At 44.4% G+C, this 18,397-nt stretch overlaps 1 protein-coding gene across 1 annotated transcript; it reads left to right on the top strand.

The window, feature by feature from the left end:
• The first annotated feature begins 12,303 nt into the window (after positions 1-12,303).
• LOC133923396 (WEB family protein At2g17940-like) lies at positions 12,304-15,312 on the top strand. Its single transcript, XM_062368708.1, has 2 exons — positions 12,304-12,993; positions 14,503-15,312. Exons 1-2 carry the CDS (start codon positions 12,823-12,825, stop codon positions 15,160-15,162), a joined length of 831 nt encoding a protein of 276 aa, XP_062224692.1. The 5' UTR covers positions 12,304-12,822; the 3' UTR covers positions 15,163-15,312.
• The last annotated feature ends 3,085 nt before the right edge of the window (positions 15,313-18,397 follow it).

Genomic DNA, 18,397 nt, shown 5'->3' with positions numbered 1-18,397 from the left:
CGGATCCAGACAAGCAAAGTAGTTAGGACGAACTTTAAGAAGAAATTAAAAAATACTTTAATTAAGGCAATAGTTAAGCGAAGCGAAAAGATCCCAACATAAGTCAATAAAACCATATGAACCTGCAAAATGGAAAAGAACCGAAGGTAAACATATATGCAATTATGCAAATATGTCAAATATAACCAAAGACAATAGAAGTAATTAAGTATAGAAACTTATGAAAATACAACCACTAATTATGTCTAGAACTAGAAGGTTTAGGCAAATTCATCTTCCTTATTTTCATGTCTTGAAACCGGTTCTTAATAGCATTAGAATCTAGTCTTCTGAATAAATCCCGCTTAATATAACACAACATCAAGTCATTAAGCCAATCATCGCATATCCTGTTGCGTAAATCAGTCTTGATGATGTTCATGGCCGAGAAGACTCTTTCAACAGATGCTGTTGCAACTGGTAGTACCAATGCTAACTCAATAAGGTGGTACACCAATGGAAACACAATATGTCTTTGGGTTTCTACCATTTTCATTGCTAGACTTGCAAGGTCGTGACAACCAATAAAATCTTCAACTCTTCGAACATGAAGAATGAATGTTTCAAGTTGATCTTTTATAACGGCACGATCGTTGATGGAGGAATTTATGTCATATATCTCCGTAAGTCTAGCAATCTTGTACACATCAAACTTAGAGAAACTATCTCTTGGATCAAGACAAGAAAAATATATAAGCAACTCTGAAGATAGCTTACTGAAATGATGAGTCATTTCTGTGTTTATAGCATCAAGAGCTGCATAAAAGGTGTTAACACGATAATGATGGTCTTGAGTGACACTGATCTTACTTCACCTTGATTGGCCCCATCTTGGTACTACTTCATCCATATTTGGAATTGGTATCTCATTTTGTTCACAAAATATTTTGATTTCCGCAAACAATGGCTCCCAACCATAATTCCTCAAGTTAAGCAAACGTGCTTTCACATTAATCAGCAATGACATGACCTCAACAATATTTTGATCCTTTCTTTGCAAGAGTAGTGATAACTCACTTGTAATATGAAAAAATTTCAACATCATTTTCATAATGAATACAAAGTTGAAGCTCTCCATTATTCTCATCAAACCACCTATTGATGTTGGATTTCGGGCATCTTCTTGCACAAGCCCTAGCACCTCTATCACTGCAACCCACATAGATTCAATACGGATTAAAGTTTTGTAATGAGAACCCTATCTAAGTATCTCCAGATCTGGCCAAATTAGTTTCTTGATGTTTTCCCCTCCCAGAAAAAATATCACTGCTATATAACTTGGCCAATAAGTTCTCACGGTGCTTGCTAGACAATAAATCCTTCCTCTCGCAAGATGCACTAGTTGTGGTCACAATCATATTAACATATTCAAAGAACTCATGAATAGATGTGCAACTACCTACGACAGAAACGACTACCAATTGCAATTGATGTGTAAAACAATGGACATAGAAAGCATACGGGTTCTCATCTCTAATGAGTTTCTGAAGATCATTGAATTCACCTCTCATATTCGAAGCTCCATCATACCCCTGCCCTCGAACTCTAGCAATGTCCAAAACGTGTGTAGAAAGCAACTCAAATGAAGCTCCTTTCAATGTATCTGATGTTGTTTCTGTGACATGCTTAAGACCCAAAAATCTTTCCATAACCTTTCCTTCCTTATTCACGAACCTATACAACACAAACAATTACTACAATATCAGTACATCACACACCTCACAATTTCATAATTTAACAAATAAATAAGATCACTAACCTCACAATCATGGCCATCTGCTCCTTGATTGATATATCACGAGATTCATCGATAAGAATAGAGAAAGAACCATCACCAATCTCTTTCTTTATCTCTTTGGTTATCGCCTGTGCACAACTCTTTGCAAGGTCATTTTGAACTGATGGTGCAAGCACACAAACATTTTTAGGACATAACTCCTCAAATGCAATCCTCACTTCCTCATTTCTTTTTTTTAACCAATCAATCATCTCTAGAAAATTGCCCTTATTCGATGAAGAAGAAGATTCATTGTGTCCACGGAATGCATGACCTTGCATTAGGAGATAGCTTGCACAATCTAAAGATGCAGTCAAACAGATTTCATATTTGGCTTTTGATTCCTTGCTATGAGTCATCACCTTATATGACACACTAGCCTTTTGATTTTTGAAATCTTCGCATGCTGTTCTTGCTTTATTGTGGGCACTAGCCCAACAACAAGTTCAGGTAATGATTTATGCATTCTTCCAATTTCTAAATCCTACTTTTGAAAATACATCATACCCAAAATGAGACTCTGAGGGATCATATCTAAAAAGATAGTAATAAAAATAATAAGCTGCATCCTTCTCCACACTATATTCTAGCCAATCATATTTAGTAAACCATGCTGCACAAAAAAATCCTTAAATCTTTACCAAACTATTTTTTTAGGAAAAGTATGTCCAATTAGTTGAGTCGGACCCTTCAATACATAAGCTCTTCTAACTTCATCTCTAATATCATGATCAAATTCATCTATTGGAATCCAAAGTCCTGGATCGGCAATAATAAACTCTTGCCTAAATTCTTTAATACCTTTGTATTCTATCCGAGAAGTTGCAGGAGCAGGAGTGACAACTACTATTTCATTTTCTGCATCACAGTCTTCACCAACTCTACTCTCCCTCGTACTTTGGGTATTCAAACATGTTGGTTTGAAAAGTCTCTTCATTATTAATATCTTGATGATATAATAATTGATATTCTGCGAAAGAAATGCTGATGTTATTGAACAAAAATACAAAATGAAATTCACCTCAATGGCTCAAATCAATTAACCTCAATGGCTCAATCTCAAAATCACAATTCACCTCAATAGCTCTGTGCTGCCGCTACTGCCTGACGGCCTAGTCCTGACACTCGCCGCTGGTCGCTGCCCTGCGACCCCTGCACGGCGCCCTACCCCCGTGCCCCGCACGACCGCACGCCCGCAGCCCCGCACGGCGCCTTGCCCGAGTGCCCGGCGTCAGCATGCACACAGTCCTACGTGCCCACACGGCTGCACCACCGCACGCCCGCATGGTGGCGACGCCCTACCCGCACGGCCGCAAGCCTGCACAGCGCCCTGCCTGGCTGCCCGCACCGCCGCTTCCCGCCTGGGCGCCTGGCGGCTGGCGCCCGCCACCGCCGCAGCATGCCCGCCCGCTGCGCGCTTGCCTACTCATCGCGCCTGCCCGCCCGCCCACCGCAGCAGCACGCTCGCTCGCCGTAGCCGTCGAGGGAGTCAGGGAGAGCTCATAGCTGAGATTAGGGTTGCGTTTGCTTGAAGATTTATTTGCGGGCTGCGAATCGTGTGGGCCTGGGACACTGGCTCAGTGGGCCTCACAGGCCTGGATGACGCCACGCCGGGGAGCTTGGGTGGAATCCCAGTCTTGCCCTAGCGGTGGATCCGCCCCTGATTCACCTCCTAAATCAATGGAGTTGATGGCCATGTAACATATGCCACCTAGAGAATCCTTCCCCAAAAGCTTGGCGATGCCGAGCACCATGGTGGTAGTGGATGAAGCTGGCGCTATCGTGGATATGTTCTCGGATGCCATCATGCTAATGTTGTAGTCGGGAAAGAAGCCATTAACCCATGACTTGGGGGCATTTTGTCGAACACATTGTGCGTGTTGCCTGTGTTGGCAAGCAATAGAGACATAAAGATTGACATCACAAGGATCATGGTGGGAATGCCATGCAATGCAGAGGTAGGAGATGATGTCGGAGAAGCGCTTGGTACATCCGCAAACATGGGAACACTGAGGTCGGAGTTCTGGCATTTCATCCAACATTTGGCAGGTGCCTCGATGTTGATGTCGCTGGGGTTGACGACTTGGCGTCAATGGGCGGTGTAGTTGTGGTAGCATGGTGGGGGTTGAAGATGAACTCCTTGGTGGAGATGGATGCCACTGGAGGTCGTAATAGTATTGATAACCGATGATGATTTGATAATTACTAACTAAATATTAGAAATATGGTGTATCCTAAGGATTGAGTATCATTTTACATGTATCCGTTAACTTGTATGGTACATTTAATAACCATCATGAGCTAAATAAGGTATGTGCAGATATTCCAAGCAGTTCATCATGTTCTACACGAAAACTATTACCGGATTAAGAAAGAATCCTCCAAATAACACAATCCAGAAAGGTTACGCTTAAGACTCTGAGTATGGTACGTCTTCTCGACCCGACTATATATAGAGGGGAGGGGGTACAATCAAGTGAAAAAAGAGAGAGGTTGGAATAAGCTAGAGAGAGCCAAATAGAAGCAATACGTGGTCAGATAGAAGTAAAAACAACCTATTTATATCCACAATAGATTCAAATCATGATCAGATTTATCTGACAAGAGCTTCAAGATTTAGAACATGAGAGGGAACTCACCGAGATTCATTGGAGTATATCTAGACACACCTCAATTATAATTGTTGTTGATGATCCTTATGCCATGCAAATAAATATCTGCAAGCGCACTGGGTTCATCTTGGCATTTCACCTTGGAGTATTTTAGGGTATACAGGGAAGCAAATGAGAAAGGGAATATCAAATTAATAAGTATCTAATTATTATTAAACTTTTCAATACTAGGGTTTTGATCAAATAACAGAAAAGAGTAAAGGTGTCTCTCACATGCAACTAATGGCATTGTAGGGCACATGACACAACCAAGGGTAAGTAAGGATCTAACTAAGGTCTAGTAGCATGTCTGATTTAACTTAGTTATCATTATGGCATCACTAATTGATCATCTATCAAAATATTATAACCTTTCAAGGCCTACCTTCTATGGTCACTTACTAAGTAACCTGGGCGTAGCTGATTTCGTTATAATTGTCACCTATCTGTGGTATCGTGTGGGGCTACCCGTAGTCCAACCTAGCCTATGTCCTACTCTAGAAAGTCTTGCTCAAGCGGATTAACTTGACTAAGCATGTAATCTAACAAAGAAAAACTAGCCAAGGAACCCACAAGAATTAATATACCAGACAAGGAGAAGAGCCAAAGACTTTATTGTATAGAAGATCTTCGTCGAAGCAGTACAAGATAGTTGGAGAGTCGGTATCGTGACCCTCCATGCTGCTACTCTCTTCACCTTTATCTACTCTCTTCTTCTAGTCTACTACTTAGCTACTACTCTCCTGGCATCGCATATGCTACACATTCTATATGCAAGTGGTGGAGATGGAATGGATTTGATTGAATGAATGAGATTTCCTCCAAGGTGAAGAATGAGAGGGTATTTATAAGGGGCCAATTGGGCTACGTCGGTGCTCGTGCGGCCTAGACGTGGAGACCGACTAGCCTTTGATCATCATGGTGGTGGATCGGGTGGCCAGGGCCTCCTTGACATGGCACAGAGATTGGCCGACCCTTGATCGTCTAGGTTCGTCCACCTATTCGGCCACGGGTTTCCCCAGCCTAAAACCTGAAATCTGCCGACTAAATCTAGCAGAGTCGTTCGGCTATTGGACTGAGGGTTTTACTGATTGAACAGCTGAAAACCCTTGGATGATCCTACCGAGGCTGGTTGAATCGTATGTGAAAGGCCAATTTTCGCCCAAATCTTATGTGGCTCTCATTTATTCATATTTTTGTATTCTTTGCAAAATAAGTTGACGCATCAAAACTAGTGGAAAAGTGAGCGTTAGTACGATGGAAATGCATAGAACAAAGTGTTTACCCTATTTATTTACATGTGTTCAGGGGGTGAAATATGGTGTTTAACGTGCGCCATCAATTGTCTTCTCCTAAGATTAATCAAGGCAGCATATGATATATGATTATTATTTTAAGGGAGGTCTGAACTTATATAAAATCTTGTATCCTTATCTTCAATATGCATAGTTGATGAACATGTATCCCTACTTTAAATAATTATTTGCATAATCGACTTTACTAATCGTCAACAATGACGAACTCGTCATGGCGTCGGTCGTCGATGGCATCCGTGATGACGTAGAAACCATGACGTGCTCTCCACTAGTAGCAGCCTCCATGGGAAGATTCCCATAGCCAAGGACACCGATGGCCCTGTCCGCCATGGCACCCAACTGGTCACACCTCATCACCAAGCTATCCATCCTCTCCTCGGACCTCTTGAACAACTTCGTGATTTTAGTAAGTATAATGACACAGCTTTCATTCGACATGGTGTGTTAGGAAATAAGCCATCAGCGGAAGCAACGGATGGATCTATAGAGATGATGCACACGATCACAATTGACACCAGAGGCACGATATTTGTTAACGAGGTTCAGCCAAAGCCTACATCCTCGGGGCATGACTACGGGCGCTCCTCAACTAGCAACACCAGCCGCTTCCCGGGGTTCCTGCTGACTCGCTGCCCCCATGTGAACCTGTCGCTATGTCGTCATGGTTAAAAACAACGGCCCTCCTCTCATATTTATGAGGAGGCCTGGTTACAACAATCCTACTAGGATTCCATTAGAGGCATACTAGGATTCCGTCATATACCGCTAATACAACAGTTAGTCCTATACGTAACCAACTCCGTACAATTATTCGACACATATCCAACAAACTCCACCTTGGCGAATAATTACCACCTTGAAGCCATCATGCACGAACCTCCATGTACACCAGACTTGAGTTGTCGCCTTTGCCGCTTAACGAGAGCTGCCCAATGAGTTTTACTCAGACTCACCACCTTCCAGAGACTCTGCTATCCCTGCAACGTCAGACTCTATGACTCCACTTGCAACAGAGCACATTTCTCTTTTATCAACACAACCTCTTTGAGCGAAATCAGATTCCTCCTTAACTTTGACACATGCCTGACTCCCTGAAGCACACAACTCCACAATAAATCTTGAATTTGATAGTACCTTATTCCAACAGCACGGTAGTCCGCGTCGTCACATAAGTAGATACAACCAGAATCACCAGGCTCCCTGTTAGGCGTCACACGAAAAAACCAACTGAATCTGACATCCACGCTCCCAATTGACTGCTTCTTGATACTGAGAAATTCAATGTTGCTTTCCAAGTCACACATAGCAATTATCACACTAGCATTGCTCCATCACCTAACTGTTTAGGTTACGATTCTCTGACATCTTACACTGTAGCCTCCTGCAGTCCCAGACCAACCAGATTACTCTAGTTGCAAGTAAAGATCTCCATAATCTTTACTTCCTTCCAATTCAGCCCTTGAAGCTTCTTCATGCCCATCGATCCACACTTCAGAGACCCATACGTACAACTCGAATCGATCCACGCCCTTGCTGATTTGGAAACACGCAAGCCCTCTCCGATGCCATCCTGCATCCTGAGCTCGCGCCATGTGTTGCCACGCCACAGAAAATAACCACCACCGGCCCTCACACTCCTATGTCGCTGTTGCCAGTCTCATCATTTCTGCTACCCGCGGTATGACTGGCCTGTCGCCACCAGCTTGTCCGCCCTGCACCACTGTATGTTCACCCTCCAAGTGAACTGTCCGTCAAACTTCCTAGGATTGTCTGTCATGTGCCCGCAAACTATCCGTTCACCACTGTCGAACTCTTATCAGTCGCCATGCGCATCACGACCAAACACCATCGACAATCCATGCTCATCATCGAGCATCGCAACACCGGCCTGAGGTTTGGTCAACCGGTCGACTGCCTCTCCTCCTTTGCTTGTTGCAATATTCATCAGCGTCTGTGACCCCATGTCGCACTCCAGCACCTGCGCACCTCGTGTCTGTGACCTCATGTCGCACTCCAACACATGTGCATCTCGTGCTCTTACCCGCACGACATGTCTTGTCACCTATATGTGGATTCATCCAGTACCTGACCGAAACTTCGATCTTCCCTCACCGAATACCAGACTATTCACCATCGCTGCAAATTGTTTGTCCGGATTCACACTGAACCCGCTTGTCTTCGAAACACCCTGCGTGAACCCACCAATCCACGTCATTGCCTGCACAGCCCCCTCGCGAGTTTCTGCCTAGCTGCGTGTGCAGCGCAGCACTGTCCGACTCCAAGCCCGCTTGTGTCGCTGAGCTCATGCTGCAAGCGATGAGCACCTGTTGCCTGTTCACGCATCCCGCCGATACACGAGTTCCTGTTGCCTTGTGTCATAATGCTTCCAAGCAGCACCCAGTGCACACACGAACAGCCACCATATTTTCCTTTTTTCCTTTTGTCCCGTAAGGCCAACCCCTTTCCTTTTCCTTCATGGACGCCTCCTTTTCTGTGTTGATTTCCGTGGAGCCTACGAGCCACCGAGAAAGGGAAAAAGATAACCACGGCATCGTGAAGACGGCCGACTGGCTTGGACCCACACGCCACACGACACCTCTCCAACTCGTACACGAGTGCGGTTGCACCACGTCAAGTCCAGCTTGGACTACGCGTCCACGACCCATGGATCTCCTCAGCGGCGCCTGCAAAGTGAACCGTCGTCGCCTCTCGCGCTACGCGCAGCCTCCCGAGCCGATCCAAACCGACGACTTTCGAGCCGCCAACCTGACCGAGCCGCTCACGACTGTCGTAGCCAACGCCCACACAACCATCTGTACGCGCATGACCTGATGTCCGTGTCCGAGCCGGTCCTATTCGGCCGAGCCCTCCCCAGCGCCTCGCTGCCGCCGTGCTTCACATACACGACTGTCATCTACGCCAGACGATCACTCGTCCTGTTGTCGACTCTTCCCCGAAGACATCCGCGCCGCCCTCGACGATGACTCCCGGGTAGCAATACTAGCCACCACCAACGCTTCCGTACATACATGTGCACACTGCATGCCCGCGACGCCTCCGCACCGCCATCCACGCTGCACTGTTCATACGCATGTGTCGACTCACCGCAGCCGTTACACGCACCGCCTGTGCGCACCGGTCGCCGCCATGCTCCACCTTGCACCATATCCACCTGCACTGCTGTGCGTTCCACGACACCCTATAGAAGCATAATCCTAGTGCCTCTGCGTGATCTTCCACGCAACACATCTAGATCCAATCCAACGATGGCTCTGATACCACTTGTTAGGAAATAAGCCATCAGCGGAAGCAACGGATGGATCTTCCGAGATGATGCACACAATCACAGACGACACCAGAGGCACGATATTTGTTAACGAGGTTCAGCCAAAGCCTACATCCTCGGGGCATGACTACGGGCGCTCCTCAACTAGCAACACCGGCCGCTTCCCGGGGCTCTCGCAGACTCGTTGCCCCCATGTGAACCTGTCGCTATGTCATCATGGTTACAAACAGCGACCCTCCTCTCATATTTATGAGGAGGCCTGGTTATAACAATCATATTAGGATTCCACTAGAGTCCTACTAGGATTCCGTCATATACCGCTAATACAATCGTTAGTCCTATACGTAACCAACTCGGTACGATTATTCGACACATATCCAACATGGTATACTTAGGGCACTCTAGGAAGGAAGGTTCTCCTACCATATTGTTAGCAACCCCTTCCATTGATTCTCCATAGCCACCGGTTCAAGTTGGGTAATTAGCAAAGCATTTCGGGATTGAGATATAGGGAACCGAGGTACATGAGAGATGAGATTAGAGGATGAATTACAAACAGTAAGGGTAGGAGAAGAACATGATAGGAAGGGGATTCGGTTCTGGTTAATTGATGGATGCCCTCCTTACTCTTTCGGTGTCTATGTATACTGCTTCCCTTGCTTGCAGCTAGGCCAAGCCCATACAACTCGGTCCACAGCTTAGCCCGGTATGTAGGTGTAGTTCCTAACAATCTGAAGTGTGCATCGAGCAACATCCTCTTCTCTTTGCTTCCTTCTTGTCATTGTCATCGTGACGAGACGACACGTGTGCATATGTATGTGCCTAGCTACATGTTTCACATGGACAATATATAGATCGTACGTTGTGTAAGAGAGCTCGCCCATGCTTGACCAATCTGGACTGATCATGGACACAAACAAAGTAGTTAGCACATGTCTATCCTTAATTTACGTCTCATCACCGATGGTTTCTAAAAACCACCAGTAACAATCCTATGATGGACGGTTCTTAAATGCAACCGTCAATGATAAGTTAGAAGAAAAAAACCGTTTATGATTGACCGTTGCCACAGACAGTTCCATTTAAAAATGATGTTTAATTATAATATTCAGTGATATGTGGCTAATTTTACTGATGGTTTTCTAATTGGAATCGAGGGGATAATAGATAATTGCTAACCGTATAATACCATTTGTCATAATAATTCAACTTTCCAACACTTACAAAATTTGAATCTCCCACTCTCATCACTTCGAAAGCAATAGTGTAATAATAATAATAATAATAATAATAATAATAATAATAATAAAAATAAATAAATAAATAAAGGGAGAAAACAAGAGTCAAATAGAATAGATATCATATTCTAGACAACAAGCTCATGTTGCTTAGGTGGGCTCGCATGCTAGCTTAACCCACATGTCGCGAGTTCGAATTCCTTTGAATCAGCTCGTTTCTGTAACAGAATATCATTGATGGTTTGTGTAAACCGTCTCGTGTTACAAAACCGTCCAGTAGTGTAGTAACTGGAAGTGTCTAGCTAGCTTGTACCGTAATAATCCAACATTCCAGTAGCTGATACGCACGCATGTTGGAGAGGTAGTTGTGAATAGACCTATGTACGTACTGTGCCTGTCGATAGCTATCGATCCTTGCGTAGCCACACTAGCTAAGACCTACAAGTCTTCATCGACCAAATTGAACGAACTGAGCTGACCGAGATGGATGGACTGATAGAATCGAGTTGAGTAGTTGGCGACCCGTCCCTCTCTCTTATCACGTCCACAGCACGTCGCCTCCATTCCATATCTACACGTACACGTAGATTTGCTTAATTTCCTTCTTTTATTTGTGATGCACGAAAAAATATATCCCAAAGACTAAATTCCGAGCGTGCATGTCCTCATCATGCAGCATGCACGCTCAAATGAGCCGTTCGTTCAGCATCGGATGTCATTAGTTGCATGCATGGAGAAAGGAAATATGACAAAATTGCTGACGTCATTCACATGCAAATCCATTTCAAAATTTTAAAAAACTATAGTTTTCAAACCGAGCATCTAAATTAAAATCCGATCGCACCATTGTGTTTCGTGCGATAAGAGCTTCAAAACTAGACCCCAGTTGAGTATATTTTGATGATATTTTTTTTTAACATCAACTTCGTATAAAAAAGTGCTTCTGTGTGCATTATAATTTGCTTATGATTTTTAAAAACTTGATCATGACTATACAAAAACTTGCTTATTCGTCAAAATATTTTTCTCAAATCTGTACCCAGTTATGCTAAATTTGCTTTTCAAATTCACATAATATGCTTTTCTGGTTCGCATGAATTGTTTGTAATTTGGAACTAATATGTTTTATATGAGTTTACACGGATTTGAGTTTTTCAAATTGAAACAATTTGCTTTCTGGATTTTCTGAACTGCTTGGGTGCGCCTCTCTTCTTTGCTATTATACCATGCTAGTCTTTGTTAGGATTACTAAAAATAGAAAAGATTGTTAGATGAAATGCTTTTTCACAGCATATGAAATGCTTTTCCATAGTATATAAAATACTTTTTTCAATACATATGATTTTTGCCTGTGGACAGACAAATTCGCTTTTTCCCAGGTATTGTCGCGGGCGTGCTCTGCATATGTCATGCTAATTTGCTCTAATTAGGAAAGCAATTAATTAAATATTTTCTTAATTAAGAGTGTGCATGCTATCTTCTTATAGCATGCACAGCCAGTATTTAATCGTGTCCAAAATATATATATACACACACAAAAATTAATGCATATATGTAGCCTGTAGCTAAGGTATAACTTATAAAGGTGGCTAGCTCCTACTAGACTGTATAGTATAACTGTGTGTAAGTATATCGATCGGGATCCTCTGTAGTGGTCACTGTTAACTATAGAAGCTACAGTGAAGTGCCCTAATGCACTTCATAGATGTTGATTCGGAGGTGGATAGACTGGATCAACTGCTATAGTATTACTACAGTAACAGTAGCTACAGTACAAATCCGTGCGCCAGTAGGATCAAACGTTGATGCTACAGTATTCACAGTGAACAATGATTAATTAATGCTGAGAACTGTAGCAACAGACTCATATTACTATGCAAACAATAATCCACTACATTAAACGCTTGCAGAGGATCCTTGTCCGTAGGTATATATATGTAGTGCGCTAGTATAGAGCAGGGTCGGCAAGGCCGATGGATCGGGACCGTCCAACCGCAAGGGGGCCATGCCCATGCCCATGCAACAAGAGAATGCGAGCGGGCGGGAATATTACAGTGAAGTGGACGCAAAGCAAGGAACCCACCCTCACCACACCACAGCCCCTACAATAAGGCAGCCAACACCACATGCTGACAACTCCATGCATTTTGTACATCTTAAGCTAGCATCGTACATACTATATGCAGGCATAGATATATGCAATAACCTCTCGATCGATCGATCGCTTTCGTTCTCTAGCTCTATCTTCAACTACATTCCCACTCGTAACTAACCCATCGATCGATCGATCATACCGATCGGTGGTTTTGTCTTGTCTCTGGCCTTTAATTTCCGTCTTGATTTGCATACCATATATATGTATCACCATTCTCTCTAGCTCTCCCAATCCCTACATATATATAATTGTGTGCATGCATATATATACTTCGTTGTATATATATAGTTGCACCGAGATCGACCGAATTCAGTTGTGCCGGCCGGTATAGGAGTTACTAAACAGCCCGACACCAGCAAAATGGTAGGAGGAGGAGAAGGTAACGGCGGCGGCGAGGTGGTGGTGGTGGGGCGGGCGGAGATCGACACCAGAGCACCGTTCCGGTCGGTGAAGGAGGCCGTCGTCCTCTTCGGCGAGAAGGTCCTCGCCGGGGAGCTCTACGCCGGACGACGCCCCACGGCCGTCACCGAGGTACGTAATTAAGCACGTACGTACTGCATATATATATATATGTTTCAGATTCATATATGTTTTCTTTGTTCATCGGAGACACACGGTCCAGTTTCATATATATGTTGTATTAACTTTTACGAATCAATTATATACATATATATAGGTTGTTTATCTTGGTGATATGTGACTTCCATTCTTGGTGTTCCTGTGGCATGATGAGGGACATCAGGACATGACCGGTCCCTGTTGTCTGCAGTCACATGCAAACTGCCACCACTCTTTAGTTGCGAGTATGTAGTCTCTGCTCTCTGATTAAAAATGATTGAAGATTTGAATGTTTTGGGCACACAAATATTTTTGACGTATATTTGTGATAAATGATGTCACCTCTAAGTCTGCTACGATGTTGTATCTATATGTTATTCCTTCAATGTTAATTTTTCTTGTTTATAACCATCCATAGTTGTTCTCTTTTTAGCTATTGTTCCATGCCGTTTTTGCTCGGCAGTTGTTCTATTATTGTAAAAACCCCTCTTCTTCTTTAATGGATGGCAATGCTACTGCCACTGTTTCAAAAAAAATTATTGAAGACGTCATACAATTATATATGTCCTTATATATTATTAGTAGTAGAAGATTAATATGTAGATTTTTTTATGTAGACGAGAATATATATGTTTGGAAATAGCTATTCATGCTGTCTTAACTGGTTCTTTAGTTGATGTAACAAAAGGTGTGTTAGCTAGCTACCTAGATGTCAAAAATGCTTGATCATTCTATTCCTTTCTTCTGAACCAAGATAAAAATGTGCCAGAAAAGCAGCTGATCTTCTTCTTTACCGATGTACGTACTTTCTCGTTCTTTCTTCTTGTATATATGCATGTTTCTTCTTGCTAGATGCATGCTGTCCCTCTCCTACTTTTTTTTTCTTTGCGAGGTTTAATTTCTCTCTCCTACCTACTAACCAATGCACGCACCGAACACCAACGATACATGCATGTTGACACCTTCCAGAACTCTCACAAAGTATATATATAGACACACACAACACTTTCATCACTTTTTTTTTTATTAAAGTGTATAGATTGGAAAGTGTACGCGTCAAGACTCTAAAAAATGTTCCTAGCTTCCACCTGAATTAAAGCTATAAAAAAGGTGTGTACTCCATCTATCGGAAGTTGCCTACAGCCTCCATGTTAATTTGATGATGGCACATATATTTGTACTGTAATTAGGTGCCCTAATGATCACTAGTGGATAAAGGTAACCTTTGCTCAATGATGTATATATATATATATATATATATATATATATATATATATATATATATCGTAATAATAATATTATGATCGTAGGACGTGGCGGCATCGAGTATGTACATGTGTGCAGTGTTCGGAAATATATTGATTGCCATCACTATGGATTTGCTTGTGTTCAATTTAATTAATTGCCACTCTTGTTACTGATAATGGAGTAAATTTCTTTCCTTGAATATGTTCTAATTTCCCTCATCGACCGATTGCACAGAACCGAGGGGTAGCAACAAGCAGATCCAACCAGCACGCCGCCGTCGTCACCACAGCTGCCGCGGTCGTCGCTGTGTCACGCGACGTGCCGCCGGTCACGGTGGAGCTGGCGGAGGCGAAGCAGGAGCTGGAGAAGGAGCGGGAGGAGAAGCAGAAGATGGCCGGGTGCATCCAGTCCCTGCAGGAGGAGCTGAGCCACGCCATGATGGAGCTCAAGAGGCTCAAGGCGCGCGACGATGAGGAGGCGGCGGCCACCAAGGTCATCGACCTGCAGGTCGACGAGGGCCTCAGCTTCATCGAGGTGGAGAAGCAGCGGGGCTCGACCGACAACATTGGCGCCGCTGGGGGCGGAGGCGAGCTCCAGAAGAAGAGGTACGTAACGTTCGCCGACCCGCCGACGGCCGCAGCCGCCGCGTGCCGCGCGCCGCCCTTGCCGGACGTGGTGATGGAGCTGCACCGCGCGCCGCCGCAGCCGCATTACTACCGCGAGCCACGGTTCCAGAGGCAGATGTCAGCCGGGCACGAGCCGGCAGTGAAGGCGGCGGCATCGGCGGGGGAGGAGGGGAGGAAGAAGAAAAAGAAGCCGCTGATCCCGCTGGTGGGCGCGCTGTTCATGAGGAGGAAGAGCAGCAGCAGCAGCTGCCACGACGACTCGTTTTGACCAATATATCAATCCATGCATGCGAGAGTTTTAATCATCCAAGAGCCTTCAGTTAATCGAATATAATGCACAATGCTTTGGTTATGGACTTGAGATCAATAAACTTGTACGCAACCACATATAAATAGCAAAATTGGTGTTTGTTTCAGTGCAACGTATGAACTTGAGTACCACACATATAGAGAATTTGATTTAATAGTTTCTCACCTAAATGTGTTTTAATTATGTACTGTATTAAAAGGAGGAAGGGCCCGACCGGCCAAGAGTACAGGTGAAAGTGCAGACTGGGACATCCCCCTTCACCAGTCCAAAAACTGAGGTTTCAAACGCAGAAAAAAGAGTGCACTAATCTCGTGACAGAAAACACCCTAAATGGTGCACCTTTGCAAAGGCCCAGATCTCAGCCTGGTCGAACACCATACTCAAGACTTCTGTAGTCGGTTTCTCTTTTTTGTCGAATGTGCGCATGTTTCTTTCTTTCTAAATATCCATGAAACGAGCATTGCCAGCAACTTCAAGACTTCCTGGAAGGAAGAGATGCAATGCAATAGGTTATGGCAGTCCACCAGCCAGTAACCGAGAGACTCTAGGGCCACGCGTCCGGAAGGGTAGCTGGCTGCCTTAGTTTTCTGTCCAAGCGTCGCCAAACTCTCCTAGTAAAGAAGCATTCTGCAACCAAGTGGAGGAAAGACTCCTGGAGCACTTGCACAAGGAGCAAATATGGTTGCAAGGCTAAGCCCTGCCGACAAGGCGATCCGTAGTCCACAACCTGTTCTGGATGGCCAACTAGGTGAAGAATTTAAACTTCGGTGGTGCCCACGCCTTCCAAATCGACCTGTTGAACCTTGTGCAAATAGACCCCTTGAACATCATGGCGTACGCGGACCTAGTAGAATAGATGTCTTGGCCTGAGTATTGCCAAACTATAGAGTCGGGGATGCCAGGTTGAAGGTTTACTTCATGTGTAGCACTTCGAAGCCAAATGAATTGAAAGATGTGCTCTCGCAAGACGTGTTGGAGGGAGTCCATATCAGTGATCCATGACCTTTGAGTCATCGCCTCCCGAAGGAAGCACCGCTTGGTTATAGAAATCGCAAAAAGCAGCAGTGCATGGTCCTTAGGCCTGAATCCCTAGCCCAGGAGGAGTGCAAAAAGGAAAATTTCTCACCACTCCCAACGGTGATGGAAGTGGCAGCCATGAAGAGCAGAAGGTCTGAGTTGTCATATGGCACCTACGCACTGGCCCAAGCCTTCTGAATCACCCCCAATTCTTGCCAAAGCTAGCGCTGTCTAAGCGCCCGACTGAAGAAGTCGAGGTCCAGGACCCTAAGGCCTCCAAGCGCTTTTGGCCTACAGACTTTTTTCAAGCTACCTTGCATTTGCACTAACGATCTGGCGCAAGATTGAGGTTAGGATTTTGATAGCTGACAGAAAGTGAACGGATTGGGAGGTCATCATAGCTTTTACAAGTGCAAGGTGACCCAACTGTGTCATGTTCTTCCCTTTCCAAGAAGACATCTTCCTAATCACCTTATTGACCATCGGTTGTAGGAACCATGCTTTCGGCCGTCTTGTAGTAAGGGGCAGCCCGAGGTAGGTGATCGGACAATTGGAGATGACCACCGGTAGGTCAGAGAGAATCGCGTTCAGATCCAAGGCCTCACATTGGATAGGAGTAACCAAAGTTTTGGCGAAGTTGGTCTACAGGCCCGAGACCTTACCAAAGGAGTGAAGGACAGCATCGCCGGTCACATGCATCATGAACAGTGGGGGTAATGAAGACCACTGTGTCATAAAAAGTGATGTTTGGAGACGTATATATGCGGTTAATTAAACTTTCTAAACTTTAGTTATACTTGTAGCTTAATATTTGGATTGGATAGGTTAAAACAGATATATATATATATGTGATTTTTCTCTACAAGTACTTTAACATTATTATAAATTCGTTTGTTTTTGTAAATACATTACAATATTCACTCTTTTGTGACCGGAGTACGCACTATACTTCATCACTCTTTTGAGATTGAAGGATGTACCATATTTCAACATTCATGACATCTTGTTTATACAACATCACGTCGATGCTTGTTAATATAACTTACTTGTATTGTACATTCTATGAACACAAAGAGAAAACATGCATTCATGATCGGATTAATCTTGACAAACATACACAAATAGAAATATTTACACTAATACACATGCACGCAACGACATCTACAGGACGTGTTTGTTAGCTTAGATGGGATCGGACAAACTTATGGGATGTAAAATCTTTTCTTTGGCGTTTATGTGATTGCTTGTGTGCAAAAATCAGCCACATCCATTGGCGTATAAGATTTCCTCCGGAGCTAGAGGCCCATGGACCATGCCCGAATGGAGCTTCTCGCCGACCGAAGGCATCCAAGCTAGCAACCAAACATGCCCATATATAGGAACACTTTCGACATGTAATTCAGCAGGACGCAATGAGATTAACTAAATAAACAGCATGCATTGACGGCATCGCTAGATCAGCCAGCAGACAGACAATTGGTCACCTGATCAAAAGTGAGGCCCTGACCTGAGGTCGACCCTGCCGGACTTGTTCAAGAACTCGACGCAGTCCGCGATCGCCTGGTCATAGTGCGCGTTCAGCGGGTGCAGGTTCGAGCTGCTCCAGGACGATCGCTTCGGCGCGTCCCCTCCTGATCCACCACCTCCACCGCCGGTGCCGCCGCGGTGGTGCTCGTCGACCGAGAAGGTCACCTTCGGCGGCCGCGGCGGGAAGGAGAAGAGCCCCACCAGCATCCTCCTGAAGCCGTCCACCAGCCTGGCCGGCCACGTCGCCGGCCTCGCGGCCTTGTGACTCTGAGATGCTTTCCTCCTAAAGGTCTTCGCTTGCAGCCTGGGCATGATCTTGGTGCTGCTACTAGCTAGCAGCCTCAAGCAGTTAATTGTGTTTGGTACTATACTAATTGAAGTTGATGTGGCCTAATTGTGGTGACCAGCTGGTGTTGTGTTGCAAGCTAAGGTTGCTATAGCTTGGTAGTACATACAAGTGTCCACTGGTCGATTGTCCTATATAGGTGTAAGTGCCTAGTGGTGCTTAATTTATAAATGGCAATATATATTTAGTGTTAGTATATATAATTTTAGTTGTTGATGGAGCGATGGGGATGGGCCAGAAGAATTTTCATGAGTACTAGTGTGTCTACTGGAAATCTTAAGGCTTTAAGGTACAAGGTTCCAT

This window comes from Phragmites australis, chromosome 7 (genome assembly GCF_958298935.1).
Source record: "Phragmites australis chromosome 7, lpPhrAust1.1, whole genome shotgun sequence".
Taxonomy (NCBI): Eukaryota; Viridiplantae; Streptophyta; class Magnoliopsida; order Poales; family Poaceae; genus Phragmites; species Phragmites australis.
This window is presented reverse-complemented; position numbering and strand designations above follow the sequence as displayed.

Bases quoted from the DNA above. Each gene is read 5' to 3' on its own strand.
- LOC133923396 (XM_062368708.1), top strand. From the start codon at position 12,823: ATGGTAGGAGGAGGAGAAGGTAACGGCGGCGGCGAGGTGGTGGTGGTG. The intron at 12,994-14,502 runs GTACGTAATTAA...CCGATTGCACAG, and splicing joins GCCCCACGGCCGTCACCGAG to AACCGAGGGGTAGCAACAAG.